A 15,000-nucleotide genomic window follows, 5' to 3' on the forward strand; every position below is an offset into this window, starting at 1 on the left:
TCGAAGAACATTGACACAGACTGTAAAAACCTTCTTTTTTTTTTTTGAATTCTGGAGTTAGTGATAACAATTCATGCCATGTCATGTGATACCTATTATGTTCACCTGTCTAATTAAAACATAGTGTTATTGAATTTAAAAATAAAGTAAAATGAAATATCCTACCTGTGTTTATACTACAATTACGTTTTCTCATCTATTCATTATTGTTTATTTACATTAGTTTTGTTTTTCACTAATTTATTATTCTGACAAATATTTATGCAGCTATAGTATATAACATATGATGATGACTATATTTATTAGTAGTAGTATCATACAGCCACCAAATGGTATAGTTTGGTGTCTGAATGTTGTATAATTAATAAAGAACAGGCCTCGGTTATTCAAAGGCTGGATAGTGCTATCCAACAGACCAATCTCTATTCAGTGGGTAATGCAATTAGTTTCGCCAATACTTATCTGCTGTATAGTGATTTATCCATTGAATAGCGATATCCAACGTTTGAACAACCAGGCCTAGGACTCCATATTCAACCAGTCCAATTACAGTTGTAGGAAAAAAAATTAAATTACTAATTTTAAATAAGATTTGGCTTCAGTCAACTTCGGAGCTCATCTGCAGTTTTTTTTTTTTTTTTGGTTTTTTTTTTTGTAATTGGGCAAAATAGAGACTGTTGGAGATATATACACAAGGCATGCAAAGATTGCAAGGCATCTTTATATGTATGTTACTAAAGCATATTATATGTTTTAACCCTTATCACCTCAACATTAGGTTGATCATTTTCCAGCTCAATTTTTCCTTATCTCGCCTTAACTCGCCTTAACTCGCATTAGCTCGCACAATCTCGCGGCAAGTTAAGGTCCCAGAGTAGGCCTAGCGCTGGTGCATATATCAATGGACGTTAAACCAAACAAATTTCGCCGACGTAATGGACAGCACCTTAGTATTCACGTTTATGAAGCAGAATTTTTTCTATCCACCGTAACAAAGGCCTTAGAATATAAATGGCATATTCACTGCCATCAAGGGCAAGATGATTTCTTGTTTATGTCGGTCAGTAGTAAAGAGGTAGTAATACGCAATGTAGTGAAAACAAACTTAGTGTAATGTATACTGTGACAATGTGGTGTAATGTAAATGTGCTGTAATTTATTTAAGTTAGTTACAACACGGTTATAGATAATTACTTTCTAGACCAACTTTTAAAATCCAGGGACATTTAGAGCAGTCTGTATGTTACACAAAGTGATTGACCACCAACTTTCAACAGTGGTATCAGGCGAGCAATTTGATTTGATCAGGGAAATATGATGACAAAAGACAACAGTATTACTTTGGCTGAGTTAACTCTGATCATGATATGGGACAAATTTATGCCATTTAAATACGTCTATTTAATTGTGCCGTCAATTCTGTCTTTAAAAATTCATTTTAAATCAGACAAAGGGCTCAACAAAAGAAGTAAAGAGTTTGACGTCAACAGCAGAAAATTGTCTTTGTTAGACTCATAATGACAGGCGGTCTCTTTAGTGTTGGTTTGGCTACGTACCTGCAGCATTTGTGGTCAGTGCATTGAATTTCTCATGCTTTCTTTTGTATTTTTCAAGGAGTGCCCTTTCTTTCAAAGACGACCTTCCTTGTTCTCAAGAGTTCTTGTGATCAAGAATGGCAGACAAAAAGATGAACGTTTTCGAGCAGCATATACAAGAGCTCAGCGTTGCAAGAAAAGAGGGAAACAAAGAAGGGGAGGGTGGTGCATACTTCGAATTAGGCCATTATTATTATGGCTTGGCTTATTTTGAACAGGCTAAGAGGGATTACAAAGAAGCATTAAGCATTTTTAAGGAAATACGTTTCAGTGCTTTAGAGGGAGAAGCCTGTGGTCGTCTCGGCATCGCTTATTACAGTCTGGGCAATTTTAAAAGGGCCAAAAAGTACCTCAAGCAACAACTAAGTATTGCAAAAAAAGTAGGGGATCGAGACCAGGAAGGCAATGCCAATTGTAATCTCGGCTGTGCTTATTACAGTCTGGGTATTTTTAAGCGAGCCATAGAGTGTCACAAACAAGATCTCAGCATTGCAAAAAAAGTAGGGGAAAGGGCCGGCGAGGGAAAAGCCAATGGTAATCTCGGCAACGCTTATTTCAGTCTGGGCAGTTTTAAGCAAGCCATAGAGTATCACAAACAACATCTTAGAATTGCAAAGGAAGTAGCAGATAGGGCCGGGGAGGGAGGGGCCAGTGGTAATCTCGGCAACGCTTATCACAGTCTGGGCAATTTCAAGCGAGCCATAGAGTATTACGAACAAGATCTTAGCATTGCAAAAGAAGTAGGAGATAGGGCCGGGGAGGGCAAGGCCAAAGGTAAGCTCGGCAACGCTTATCGCAGTCTGGGCAATTTTAAGGGAGCCATAGAGTATCATAAACAACATCTTAGCATTGCAATGGAAGTAGGAGATAGGGCCGGGGAGGGCAAGGCCAATGGTAATCTCGGCAACGCTTATCTCAGTCTGGGCAATTTCAAGCGAGCCATAGAGTATTACGAACAAGATCTTAGCATTGCAAAGGAGGTAGGAGATAGGGCCGAGGAGGGAGGGGCCAATGGTAATCTCGGCAACGCTTATCTCAGCCTGGGCAATTTTAAGCGAACCATAGAGTATCAAGAACAACATCTTAGCATTGCAAAGGAGGTAGGAGATAGGGCCGGGGAGGGAAGGGCCAATGGTAATCTCGGCAACGCTTATCTCAGTCTGTGCAATTTCAAGCGAGCCATAGAGTATTACGAAAAGGATCTTAGCATTGCAAAAGAAGTAGGGGATAGGGCCGGGGAGGGAGGGGCCAATGGTAATCTCGGCAACGCTTATCTCAGTCTGTGCAATTTCAAGCGAGCCATAGAGTATTACGAAAAGGATCTTAGCATTGCAAAAGAAGTAGGGGATAGGGCTGGGGAGGGAGGGGCCAATGGTAATCTCGGCAACGCTTATCTCAGTCTGGGCAATTGCAAGCGAGCCATAGAGTATAATGAACAACATCTTAGCATTGCAAAAGAAGTAGGGGATAGGGCCGGGGAGGGAGGGGCCAATGGTAATCTCGGCAATGCTTATCTCAGCCTGGGCAATTTTAACCGAGCCATAGAGTATAGCGAACAACATCTTAGCATTGCAAAAGAAATAGGGGATAGGGCCGGGGAGGGAAGGGCCAATGGTAATCTCTGCATTGCTTATCTCAGTCTGGGCAATTTGAAGCGAGCCATAGAGTATCAATTACAATGTCTTAGCATTGCAAAAGAAGTAGGGGATAGGGACGGGGAGGGAAAGGCCATTTGTGAAATCGCCATCTGTTATGACAGAATGGGTGAGCTTGAAAGTGCTCTTCTCCATTACGAACAACATCTTACCATTTGCAAAGAAACAGAGGATCCAGTAGGACAGGGAACCAGTTTCTATTTTCGTGGTCGTGTTCATGAAAATTTAGGCTCGTTGTGCAAAGCCCTTAATTTTTACCGTCTAAGCATAAAACATTTTGATGAAACAAGGCGTCTTCTTCAATCAGAAGATGCATGGAAAATAAGTTTTCGCGACAAAAATCAGTTTGCGTACACAGCTCTATGGAGAGCACTTTTAAAGAATGGAGAGGTTGATGAGGCTTTGTTTGCTGCTGAACAAGGACGAGCACAGGCTTTGACAGACATTTTGAAGGTACAGTTTGGAGTTGATGAAGAACCTTCCTCGGCAGTTGCGACGACGGATTCTATCTCCGCTGTTATGAAGTATTTGCCCTTACAAACAGTTTTCATAGCACTTGAAGGGAACACTATCAGTTTTTGGCTTCTGAGAGCAGGAAGTGGAATAAACTTTAGGCAAAAGGAAATCAAAAATGGAAGTGCCGCTTCACTGATAGAAACTACTTTGAAACAGATTGGCGCGGGAACTGTTGTCCGATGCGAGAATCGCACTCTTGACAAGCTACGTAGTGACTTGTTTTGCAGTAGAGAAGCTCTTTCCGAGACCTTTCAGTCTTTGACCCTCTCCGATCATAACTCTTTGCAGCCTTTGTTTGATTTCTTAATCAGTCCCATTGCAGACTTGCTTCAGGGTGATGACTTAATCTTTGTTCCTGATGGACCATTTTGCTTGGCTCCTTTATCTGCATTGAGTGACTGTGTCAGGATTCGAACTGTTCCCTCGTTGACCGCTTTAAAACTCATCACAAGTGCACCTGACAATTTTTACAGTTACAGTGAAGCTCTGCTTGTGGGCGATCCGTGGTTAAAGGAAGTCACTGACGAAAATGGTGAACCTCTTGCCGAACAGTTGCCGTGCGCGATAAAAGAGGTGGAGATGATTGGAGAACTTCTGCAGACCGCTCCTCTCACTGGACGAAATGCAACGAAAGCTGAGGTGTTGAAAAGAATGAAGTCAGTTGCTTTAATCCATATTGCAGCACATGGAGACTCGAAATTTGGAGAAATTGCTTTGGCCCCAAATCCTGAACGCGCATCCCACATTCCAGAAGAGGAAGATTTCATGTTAACAATGAGTGATGTTCGTGCAGTTGGTCTTCGGGCAAGACTGGTTGTTCTGAGCTCTTGTCACAGTGGCCGGGGAGAGATCAATTCTGAGGGTGTGGTGGGAATCGCGAGAGCTTTCCTGTGTGCTGGTGCGCGGTCTGTTCTTGTGTCACTCTGGGCAATCGATGATGAGGCAACCTTGCTGTTCATGAAGAGTTTCTATCAACACTTGGCAGATAGAAAAAGTGCGAGTTTAGCTCTTCACCATGCTATGAAATCTCTTCAGGAGACAAAGGAGTATTCCGCCATTAAATACTGGGCGCCATTTGTTCTAATTGGCGATGATGTTACGTTTGAATTTGGGCCACAAGAACTCGAAAAGAATGGTAAGTGGTGTTCAAATATAATTTTTACTTACTGAAAAGAAATATGTTGAACAGGTTTGTAATCGGCTAGTGCTCAAGAGAAAAAGGTAAGTTTTTCACAGAGAAATTGTTTCAAAATCAGTCGCCAGTATAGTTTGTTTAAGAACTGCTTTGGCTAGCGACTCAAATAATTTTTGTTCGCATTCACCGAGTCGGGTGTTTTCCTTCCTGCAAAGAACTGTGTGCAATGGACTGAAAAGAAATATCTAATTGCCGGTTACCTGCGTAAAGTGAAGTTAGATATTGAGGGCTTGTAGTCTACATGTCGTAGTGATACTTGTTGCTATTAACTAAACACATGTCTGTACAAAGGGTTTCATGGATTTAAAAAAATTCGTTATTCATTTATCACTCACAACGAAATTATTGCTAATCTCCATTTAACTGCTATTTCTTTGTTTTTCTTCCTTCCTTTTTTTTTTTCCAGAAACGTCGTCCGAAAGTTGAAAACACTACTTCTTGGAATCTGATGCGTCAACATGTCATTTTCGTTACTCGAAATATATGAGTTATTGAGAAGATGAAAGCATTCAAACCTCATAAGCGGTGAAGGAAGACAAAAGATACGTAAATGTTGTTTAAAAGTGTGTTTTTAGGCTTATTTTACTAACGACAATTATTGATCTTAAAGTCCTCATGCGAACTTCCATTTAAGGCAAAGACAGAGTTTCGAGGAAGAGCCATTTTTCATTCGTAGAATTGAACACCAATTGTCAATAGTTTCTTCTTTTTTTTTTTCTTTTTTTTTTTGCAGAAAAACTAAATTTAAAGTTCTGGTTTTCTAATCAGTAGGCTTTTTAAGTTTAAGGACTTTAGGATCTTTCTGTGATAAAAGGTTCGGAAAAAAATGCGTGGAGAAAGAAATGCCAAGTTTTTCAAGTGGCTAAAATGCAAATTTTATCAGATTTGTTACAGTGTGACCGGGAAAACCGTGAACACATAAAATACATTAGGTATACTTATTGTTCATAAGCCAATCATGTTTGAGGATTTCACACGCCCAAACCGCAAACTGAATAAACGTTGTTAGTACTGTAGCAGATAATAGAGAGCTTTAGATTCTAGTACGAGAACGACTACGAGTACGAGATTTTTTCTCATAAGACAACACGCGCAAGACAGCGCGCGCAAACCAGTGTCATTTTGGCGGGAAAAACGTGATGCGGTCGTCATTTTAGTACGAGGTTTTGCAAAAATGTCGTCGTATCAAAACAAGTCAACAACACGGTAGCAGTTTGAGCATTTTTTGATCAGCAAAAAGGCTCAGTTACCAGTAATAAGAATAACTGAGCAACCTAAACTGCTAACAAAGAGTAAGATTAAGCTTACGGGTTATAACTTTCCTTAGTATTTTCGCTAAAAACGGGCAGTCTAAACTCGTCCTCGTTCTCGTCCTCGCCGTAGAATCTAAAGCTCTCTTATAATAAGGTATTCGCGAAGGCACCACATGTTGAAAGCAACAATTGCTTGGGAGTGCCAGTGATCGGTGAAAGGAAGAACAAAGGCCGCACTGTTCTGTTTCCTTACCATTAGTTTCAGAGCTTAAACGACCAGAATTGGCCCAAATCAAATCCATTTCCCGGTAAATCTGAAGGCGACACACCTCTTGTGGTGCAAATAACAGTAGCTAAACATTGTGCGCGGATGCGGTCAAACGGGTGATTGGACAGAACTAACATTCCTGATTTATTTCAGGTGTTCACGGTTTTCCCGGTCGCACTTTCAGGGGGCCAAGGAAAAGTAAACAAATGGCCGACGTCTTGAGCAAGTTCTACAGGCTAAAAAACTAGGAAAGTAGTCATTTACTGATATCCTAATTAATATACATATGAAGTTTTAAGACTCAAAAAATTGCTAGAAAAAGGTCCAGAATCAAACAAAGAGGGAACTTTATATCGGGGGACGAGTACGAGTCTTCCGTATTGAGCATGCGCATAAGGTTTAGAAGCCGACATTTTTCGAAGTGCGCGTGCTCAGAACGGAAAATGCGTACTCGAGGTCGTCCTTGTCCTTCGATCTAAAGGTCCCTATTTCCACGGAGGGTTTCCTTAGACAGAGGGGCAAGGCAAAATAATTTTTAAAAGGGCGATTTCTTAGGCAAAGAACTAGGAAATGAAAGTTACCTGACCTTGTAATTAGTGTGCATTGAAAGTTTAATGACTGTAAAAAAAATTATCTTAGGCAAACTACTGGATTTGAGTGATCTCGTTGGGCAATTTCGTAGGGAAACTTCCAGAAGGTTAAAAACTAGGAAATAAGATTGTTGCTTGATCTCCTAGTCCGGTTTTCCCCTCTCCACAAAACCAACACTTCATTTTATTTGTACTGATTTTAGTTAATTTGTAGTCTCCCCAATTAGTAGAGCACTCGCGCTCGACTAAAATACCTTTAGACTTGAATAAAGTGATGATGATGATGATGATTATTATTATTTTATTAAAGCCTTTACGTCTAATTTAAAGCACATCCGTAAACTTGCATGCGTTTTCGTGCTGGAATACACATTTATCACCAACGTCTGGTGGTTACCTCTCTTCTTCCTGCCTGTCGCCGCCCGGAACAGACATATGGCCGTAAGGGTAATAGGCCACTTCTGAAATTTTGCATAAGCATTGCTTTTGTTTTCTCTTCCTTGGGACTGTTGTAAGTCCCAAGAGAAACTGGAAACAATGCTTATGTAAAATTTGGGGGAACAAACAAAGAGTATTATGGTATTTTCCGAAGTGGGCAAAAGTCGAGATCCCCATATGACGTACTTTTGATCTATTGATTAGACAATGACTTTCCTTGCGAGATCTATTTTCAACAGATCAAAACGTCGGTGTAAAGTTAGGGAAGTGCAGAGGAGAGTTCCTTTGAATGAGATCGGATCCTGAGATCGGATTCTTCCTGATCAAGAATTATAGGTAGGGTGAGTGAACGGGGCATTTTTTCCTTCGATCTTCTCGTTGTGGTCCAAAAGTTCGAAAATGAAGAAAAGTTTAAATTGCTTTTTTCCCGGGATTATAGGGGGAGATGTAAACTAACTCAATTTAAACGACAACTCTGTAATCAATAATCATTATTTACTTCCATATACTTTCGCAGAGCATAAGACGTTTTTACAAGAAAAGGACTTGAATGTGGTGGAGTGTTTCGTGCAATGATATCAGACTAGTTGGGCTGGATGTTATTGTTTAAACTCCTTAATGGGATAAAATGTCCGTTGATATCGATTAATTTATACAGAATGGATACGAATGTGTTTGCTGAATATGTTGGTTGTCCTTGTTGAAGAGACAAACGTGGTAAAGAAAATGTCATCGTGAAGCTTAAATTTCTTTGAATGTCATTTCTTGAGTTTCGCAAACTTTAGCTTTCTATCGGTAGGTTGCACCTTTCGCTTGGCAAATTAGCTTACGTCCCCTTTTACACAACGAAGCAGAATTAAGTTCAAGAAAATACTTTAGTTAAGGACGGTACCTACTATTGCTATTGCGCACACGTTCTGCGCTTCTCGAGATACTCGGATTTCCTATCGGCGGTGCCTTTTAATAAAGGGATATTTTTGCGTGGTTTAAAACTATGCGGAGAAAGCAGAACCTAGCAAGTGCTCTTACTATCCAAAAAGAAAACTGGGGGTAACCATGCATTTTTCAGAGATAATTAAGTTTGATAAAAAGTTATGACGTTTCGACCTTCCGGAGGTCATTTTCAAGTGCGTGTTAAATGTGTATCACAATTAAAATAGTTTTAAAACACCATAATCACTAAAAGGCGGTAAAGTATGTAACACAAGTGAATAAATGGGGGACATAAATTACTAACAATAAGCTTTTATAACCTGATCTAAACGAATAATTTAGCATGGATGGAATCAGACTGTTTGTTTAGCGTTGGTTTTAGGTCTGATAAAAAAACATTTCGAAAATAAGACAATCAAATTTGTTTTGACATTTGCTTAAAATTTGATTGTCTTATTTTCGAAATGTTTATTATCAAAGACCTAAAAAAGTCTCTGCTTACGAGCCAGAAGGCTCATCAGGCCGGCGCTTATCTCCGGTTTCTGTAGCATGAAGCGACTAAGCATGAAGCGACTAGGAGTGAGAGTAAAGTGTCTTGCCCAAGAACACAACACAGTGTCCCCGGCCAGGCCCCGAACCCAGACCACTCGATCCGGTGTCCCCCCCCCCCCCCCCCATCCCCTCCCGCACACACAGATTTCCAAATTTTTACCGCATGAGCTCAATGCTTTTTAAGGCAGTTCAGACGACAAACCTCATTTTATCTGCAGTGTGTAAACTGGGGTCGGGACAAACTTTGTCAATTTTTATCGGTGGCTGTCGAGTTAGGAGCATATGCTTTCAACCGAGTAACCGCCATTTGTTCTTACGGTTCTTTACACCCAAGTGTGGGATTCCCTCGAGAATACATCAGACGTGCTTGTGTGTTCTTTGCATGCACTCACTGTGAAATGAAGTGTGACTTCATGGCGTAGTGAAAGTCATATGTAAGGCTGGTTATGTCGGAGACTTTTTCTTCTGTTTCTCTTACTTCTTCTACTAACCCTTATTCGGCTGGACACTCCTACTTTGCAGATGGGTAGCTCCCTCAATATTACCTTCAGCTATCTATATATTCAAGAGGGGCTACATATCAAAAGCCACTTTCCTTGATAATTAGGCGAAACACTTAGTGCGCTATAAAGAAAGCGGTACCAAATGAAGGGCTTTTCAGTGGCAGGGAGTTGATAACACACCACTGGGATTCTTATGTCAAATTGTATTCAATAAATGCCCTTTAACTTGTAGGGTTTATCGCATGCCTCCTTTGAAAACTTATATTCTGCATAAGCAAAAATGATAGTGGCGCTTAAAAGCCTCAGAAATTTGCCCAAAAATAATTTTTTTTGTTCATGCAACCATTTTCCGCATCAAAGAGGCTGTTTTTTCATGCCTAAGGAAGAAAAACGAGAAGACTATGGACAGAAAGTAACGTAAAACCAATCCGAGGACTGTGTGCATGGCACGACGGATGAGAGTTCTCCGTGTAAGAAGTGAACTCAACCATAACTTTAGTTCTGACAAGCGGATAGAAGCCATCGGACTCAAAACTCGTGATATCAGCAACAGACCTCTAGGTCGCGAATTAAATGAGCAAGATTTAAGCAAAAGACAAGCCACGAAATACTGTGCCTCAAACGTGTAACGGCAATTTCAGGATTCTTCCTGATCAATATTCTGTGGGGTAGGGTGTTGGAAGGGGGCATTGCTCGCCTTTGTATCATCTCAAGTTATGGTCCAAAACTTCGAAAATGAAGAAAAGTCTCAATTGATTTTTCCCGGGCTTAAAAAGGATAATTAAACTAACTACATTTCGACAAGAACTCTCCAATCAATAAATCACTATTATCTAAGATCATTCTCGATGTTATATGATCTTGCGCGCCACGAGTTCTTGAAATCACACCAAACTCCAAGAAAATGGAAGGAAATTCTAAGGCCCATCTTCGGTCACAAATACTTGATACTTCACTTCACAACAACTGGCCTACGCTTGTGAATATTGCACAAAAGAGACAGTATGCAATATTGGTAAGGCATTTCAAGTCTTGGTAAACAGCACGAAAATTGTGAAGATATGTTCTCATTCAGAGATATTTAAAGGATTTTGTTATTTTTTTCTCTTTAAAGGAAACCTCCACTAAAACAAGAATACAACTTCAAACTATTTAACATAATGTTTACAATCAAAATTGTTCAAACGTTTTCCAATGGGAGCGTTTGTATCTGAAATAAATAAATTTCAAAAACGCTTGTTTTGGTTTTCAAATTTCCTGGGCGCCGCCATCTTGAATGATTGTGACGTGTTATGGTTGCTCTTTTGTATTTGCACAAAGAGCTTTTGTTTTAAAACAATGTGGCAACCATGACACGTCACAATTATTCAAGATGGCGACGCCCGGGAAATTTGAAAACCAAAACAACCGTTTTTAAAATTTATTTATTTCGGATACAAACGCTACCATTGGAAAACTTTCGAACAATTTTGATTGTGAGCATTATGTTAACTATTTTAAAGATATGTTCCTGTTTTAGTGGAGGGTCCCTTTAACAGAAAAGAGGGAAGTCTTTAAACCTCTCTTAATAACCACGGATAGAGGCAAACCGTAGTCCATTTTAAGAGTTTATAGAATTTGAACTTGTAGTTTGTTTGGTTAGTTTAAGTTGTAGTTACTAAAACTAAACGAAGATTGGAATAAAGCCGTGAGGTGACTTCATTTTGCGTCTTTCTCTCCACTACATCATCTGTGGAAATCAAGCGACCTGACGCGCCCCGTCCCCCCCCCCCCCCACCTCCTCACCCATATTTTCCCTTCTGAGAAAGTGTGACGTTACGAAGTGTTAAAAAGGTCCCATGCAGACTCTTTGGGGAAAAGTCTTGTTGACATTGATCACAGGAATAAAGAAGTCGAAAAGGCCTTTCCCCAAAGAATCACACTCTTTTGCTTGCAGGCTGCTCGGCCCCACCATATTTCTGCAACCTATAGAGACGTGGTTATTTTTCGCTGTATCTGTCGAGCTGCGGGTTTACTAGCCTGCTTCTCAGACGGTCTAGTCGACGGGTTTACATGTACTCTTGCAGACACTAAACAATATTGGTATTCTCGGTATTGGACTGGAACTAGCTTGCAATGGAGGCTAATGCGCGGGAATATATTAGAAAGAATTTGCATTTGAAAAGATTCTTGATAAAATCTATATGAGGTGCAAGGTTTCCCGAGTAAACGCTGACTTCAGTGTCTTGTGTTCATGTTTAAAAGAACATGCTTTGGTTTGCGGAAACATAGTTTGAACGATCTATCAGCTTTGTTTGAACTGTCAAAGTGATAGTTCGAATATTTCTCTTTTTCCACCAACCGTCTCTTCCGACATATAAACCCTCAACAAGACGAGCACAGGTAGTCTCTAATGAACGTACTTTGTTTCCATGACAATTGTAACTTAACAACAATAAAGAAAAATTCTTTTGGGAATTTGACTCTGTTTTAATGCAAAACATGAGCCCAAATTTGCTATTGTTTTGTGTACCAACATGGCCGTCTCATCACGTGATTGAGAACCATCTATGGAGTGTTTCACCGAAACAAAAGGCAATGTTTGCATGATAATACAGCAACATGACTTAACTGATTACAGTGTAATGTGAAGTGCTTGTTTTCTTCCCCCATATGAACCATGTGAGCGTTAACCCTACTGATGGAAATGGGCCCACACAAGGATAGAGAAAAACTGACCAGGGTGGGAATTGAACCCACGACCTTCGGGTTAGATCACCGCTGCTCTACCGACTGAGCTACAAGGTCAGACGGGAGTAGGCCGTGGGAATTGAAGATGTTAAAGTCACGGCAATGAACACATACAAGTACAAGGAAAGGTTACGTTTTTGCAAACGTTGGCCGTGAAGCATTAGAGTGTAATGTGAGCAGCGGTGATCTAACCCGAAGGTCATGGTTTCAATTCCCACCCTGGTCAGAGTTTTTCTCTGTCCTTGTGTGGGCCCATTTCCATCAGTAGGGCTAACGCTCACATGGTTCATATGGGATAGAAATCTAGCACTTCACATTACGCTCTAATTTAATCAGTTAAGTCTGTTGAAATATAGTGCTTCACGGCCAACGTTTGCAAAAACGTAACCTTTCATCGTACTTGTACATGTTGTTTGCCGTGACTTTAACATCTTCAGTTCCCACAGCCTGCTCCCGTCTGGCCTTGTAGCTCGATTTGGACATAAATTTTTGTAGACTGCGGACACTTACAGCGAGGAAGAGGACGAGCAGTAAGATCGATCCCGATCAAACAACAACACAAACGGCTCCTTTAAACTCGCTCTAAGGTTTCTCCTTATAGCTGAGTATTTGCCATTTAGTGAAACGCGCATGACAATACATACAATTTTCTGTTGTTTTTTTTTTAATGTCATCTCCAGATTTATTTTGTAGAAGAGTGTATTTCGTGGTGTTTTCTGTTGCAGGAAATAGTGACTACATTGTTCTTTCTTTTTCTTTTTCCCCTCGCAGAAGAGAGAAATTAAATAACCTTAGAGTGATAAGTAAGTTGGAGAGGCAAGGAAGCTTAGAGGTTAGGGGCATTAAACTTGAAATTGTGAGAAAACGTTCTCCTTGTCAGCACTTGCAAAAAGCCGGTCTGTTTCTCACCAGTTTAAATTCCTTAAGATGTGTTGTGTTTTGAAATAGTGTGTCAATGAGGGATGCGATCAATTTAGCACACATTCTTGTAGAGACATTATGTTATAGTGCTAGCAGTCCCTTCTCTAGCAGCCAGTCAAGCGCCGCCCTCTGTACACCTCGATCTCTCCCCATTCCCCCTCGGCTCTTTGGCTCGCTTTCATGATCAAAACGAGTGGCCTGACTGACGTACAGTAGAAGGAACTGCTGGCAGTCTATTATTTTGCTGAGGTGCGCATCACCATTCATGTCTACAATCATCGGAGAGCTGATCAGGGAGGAAAAAATTTAAAAACTGTTCTACTTAGATGTTTCACTGCCACGCTTGCCGCAGCATTTTGATTGATGCTAGCCTCTGGGAGACAATGGAAACAAGAACTAAGATACCAAGAGTTCCCACTATGAACCAGTAATCAAAGTCCTCTTTGAGCACGTCAAACATTCTTGATGGCGTCACCCTTGTCCAGAACAAGTCTAATCCATATGCAAAAACAAGGCATGTTGATTCCAGCCCAAACCCCGCAGTGTAGATTCCATTTATGTTAGAAACTAAGAAAAGAAGAGAATTTTAAACATCAATTTTTGAATTGAAATGAAACATTTGCCAAAAAATCTGTACAGTTAACAAGTAACAATGGCCTTGTTATCATCACAATGTTGGTAGTATAATTTCAGAAATTCATGAGAGGTCTCTTGTTCTTGGCACAGGTCTACAAGGCAGCAATAATGTAACATGTTGCATCATAGAGATTTAGCATGCACGAAAATTTGGGGTTTGGTCAAATAATGTTACAGTATTTTAAGTCGTAAAAGAGTTGATAAATGGTATATGTTTAACTGAAGGCATTTGACAGTTTAATGGGTACCCAAAGATTTTCTTGTGTAACCTCACAGAAAGCCTTCTCGTGACACATTGGGGACTGAGAACTCAGTTGCTGGTTTTGATATTATCCCATACATTTAAGGGGTTCCTGAACAATCAAGAGAGTTTTGAGTAGCTACAGTGCACATTATGAAAGTTTCCCAAAACCCTTTCCAGACGCTTTGTCACATTTGCCAAACCTACATACATGTAAGTACCCCTACTGAGGGAACAACAAACTGATGCCATTTACTCAAAGACATGCAACAAAAAGCATTGGTTTGATCCTTATACTACAAAATAATGATCAATCATGTTCAATCTCACTCACTAGTTTGGTTGTAATTTATAAACCCCAATGGGTTCAAACTGAGCTCTGGAACATAGGGATGAAGTCCTTCTTCTCGGTCCTGTGCATTGGGCACAAACTTTCTCCGTGAATCTAAGAAATTCTTTGGAAGGCTAAGGATGTAGCCAGTTTGTAATCCAAACAGAAGATTCTTGTGGGTAATTCCTCTCTCTGTGATGGTGACTGTTGCAGTGCGAATTGTTGTAGGGAATATGTACGACTGTTGAAGGATCATTGGCATGGCTGGAGGGTCAAATGATGATAACACAGTGCTGAAAAAGGATGTCATAACTTCAGAATACATGTAAGTGTCTTGGCTGACTATAGTGCTACGATATCACCATACTGACAACAAATCATGAGGCTCTTCCAGGAAGGGGGGGGGGGGGGGTGGGGGTCCCATATTGCTTGTCTAAATTTTAAAGGGTCTCTTGTCAGTAGTTCGCGAATGTTTCACGTTGCTGTCAGAATTGTAAAGAAAGTATGCCATTTGTCGCGATTTCACTTTAAGTGCTGTCGCTACTTTTTAGGCCATGTCGCTTGTCGCAATTTACCCTGGCAGAGCCTTGATCATGCATGATTGCAGCACACCCCTGCAACCTCAGTTCATGCAAGTGTTTGA

The 15,000-nt window shown here is 40.4% G+C and overlaps 2 protein-coding genes and 1 pseudogene across 3 annotated transcripts in view; 2 read left to right on the forward strand and 1 right to left on the reverse strand.

The window, feature by feature from the left end:
* Positions 1-8,713, forward strand: part of LOC138024312 (tetratricopeptide repeat protein 28-like) — a 15,422-nt gene extending 6,709 nt beyond the window's left edge. For both annotated transcript variants that reach the window (XM_068871465.1, XM_068871463.1), the window contains exons 2-3: positions 1,615-4,901; positions 5,368-8,713. In XM_068871465.1, the coding sequence (XP_068727566.1) occupies positions 1,673-4,901; positions 5,368-5,387 (3,249 nt within the window). In that variant the 5' untranslated portion in view covers positions 1,615-1,672 and the 3' untranslated portion in view covers positions 5,388-8,713. The remainder of the gene's footprint in view (positions 1-1,614; positions 4,902-5,367) is intronic.
* LOC138024404 (putative hydroxypyruvate isomerase) overlaps positions 1-15,000 on the forward strand; it is a 162,083-nt pseudogene that overhangs the window by 126,559 nt on the left and 20,524 nt on the right.
* The window catches only part of LOC138024618 (ER membrane protein complex subunit 1-like), a 3,813-nt gene continuing 2,293 nt past the window's right edge, over positions 13,481-15,000 (reverse strand). The window contains exons 3-4 of the mRNA XM_068871840.1: positions 14,361-14,650; positions 13,481-13,716 (exon numbers count right to left, since the gene is read on the reverse strand). Of these exons, the coding sequence (XP_068727941.1) occupies positions 13,481-13,716; positions 14,361-14,650 (526 nt within the window). The remainder of the gene's footprint in view (positions 13,717-14,360; positions 14,651-15,000) is intronic.

The sequence above is a fragment of the Montipora capricornis genome, chromosome 11 (assembly GCF_036669925.1).
Source record: "Montipora capricornis isolate CH-2021 chromosome 11, ASM3666992v2, whole genome shotgun sequence".
Lineage (NCBI taxonomy): Eukaryota > Metazoa > Cnidaria > Anthozoa > Scleractinia > Acroporidae > Montipora > Montipora capricornis.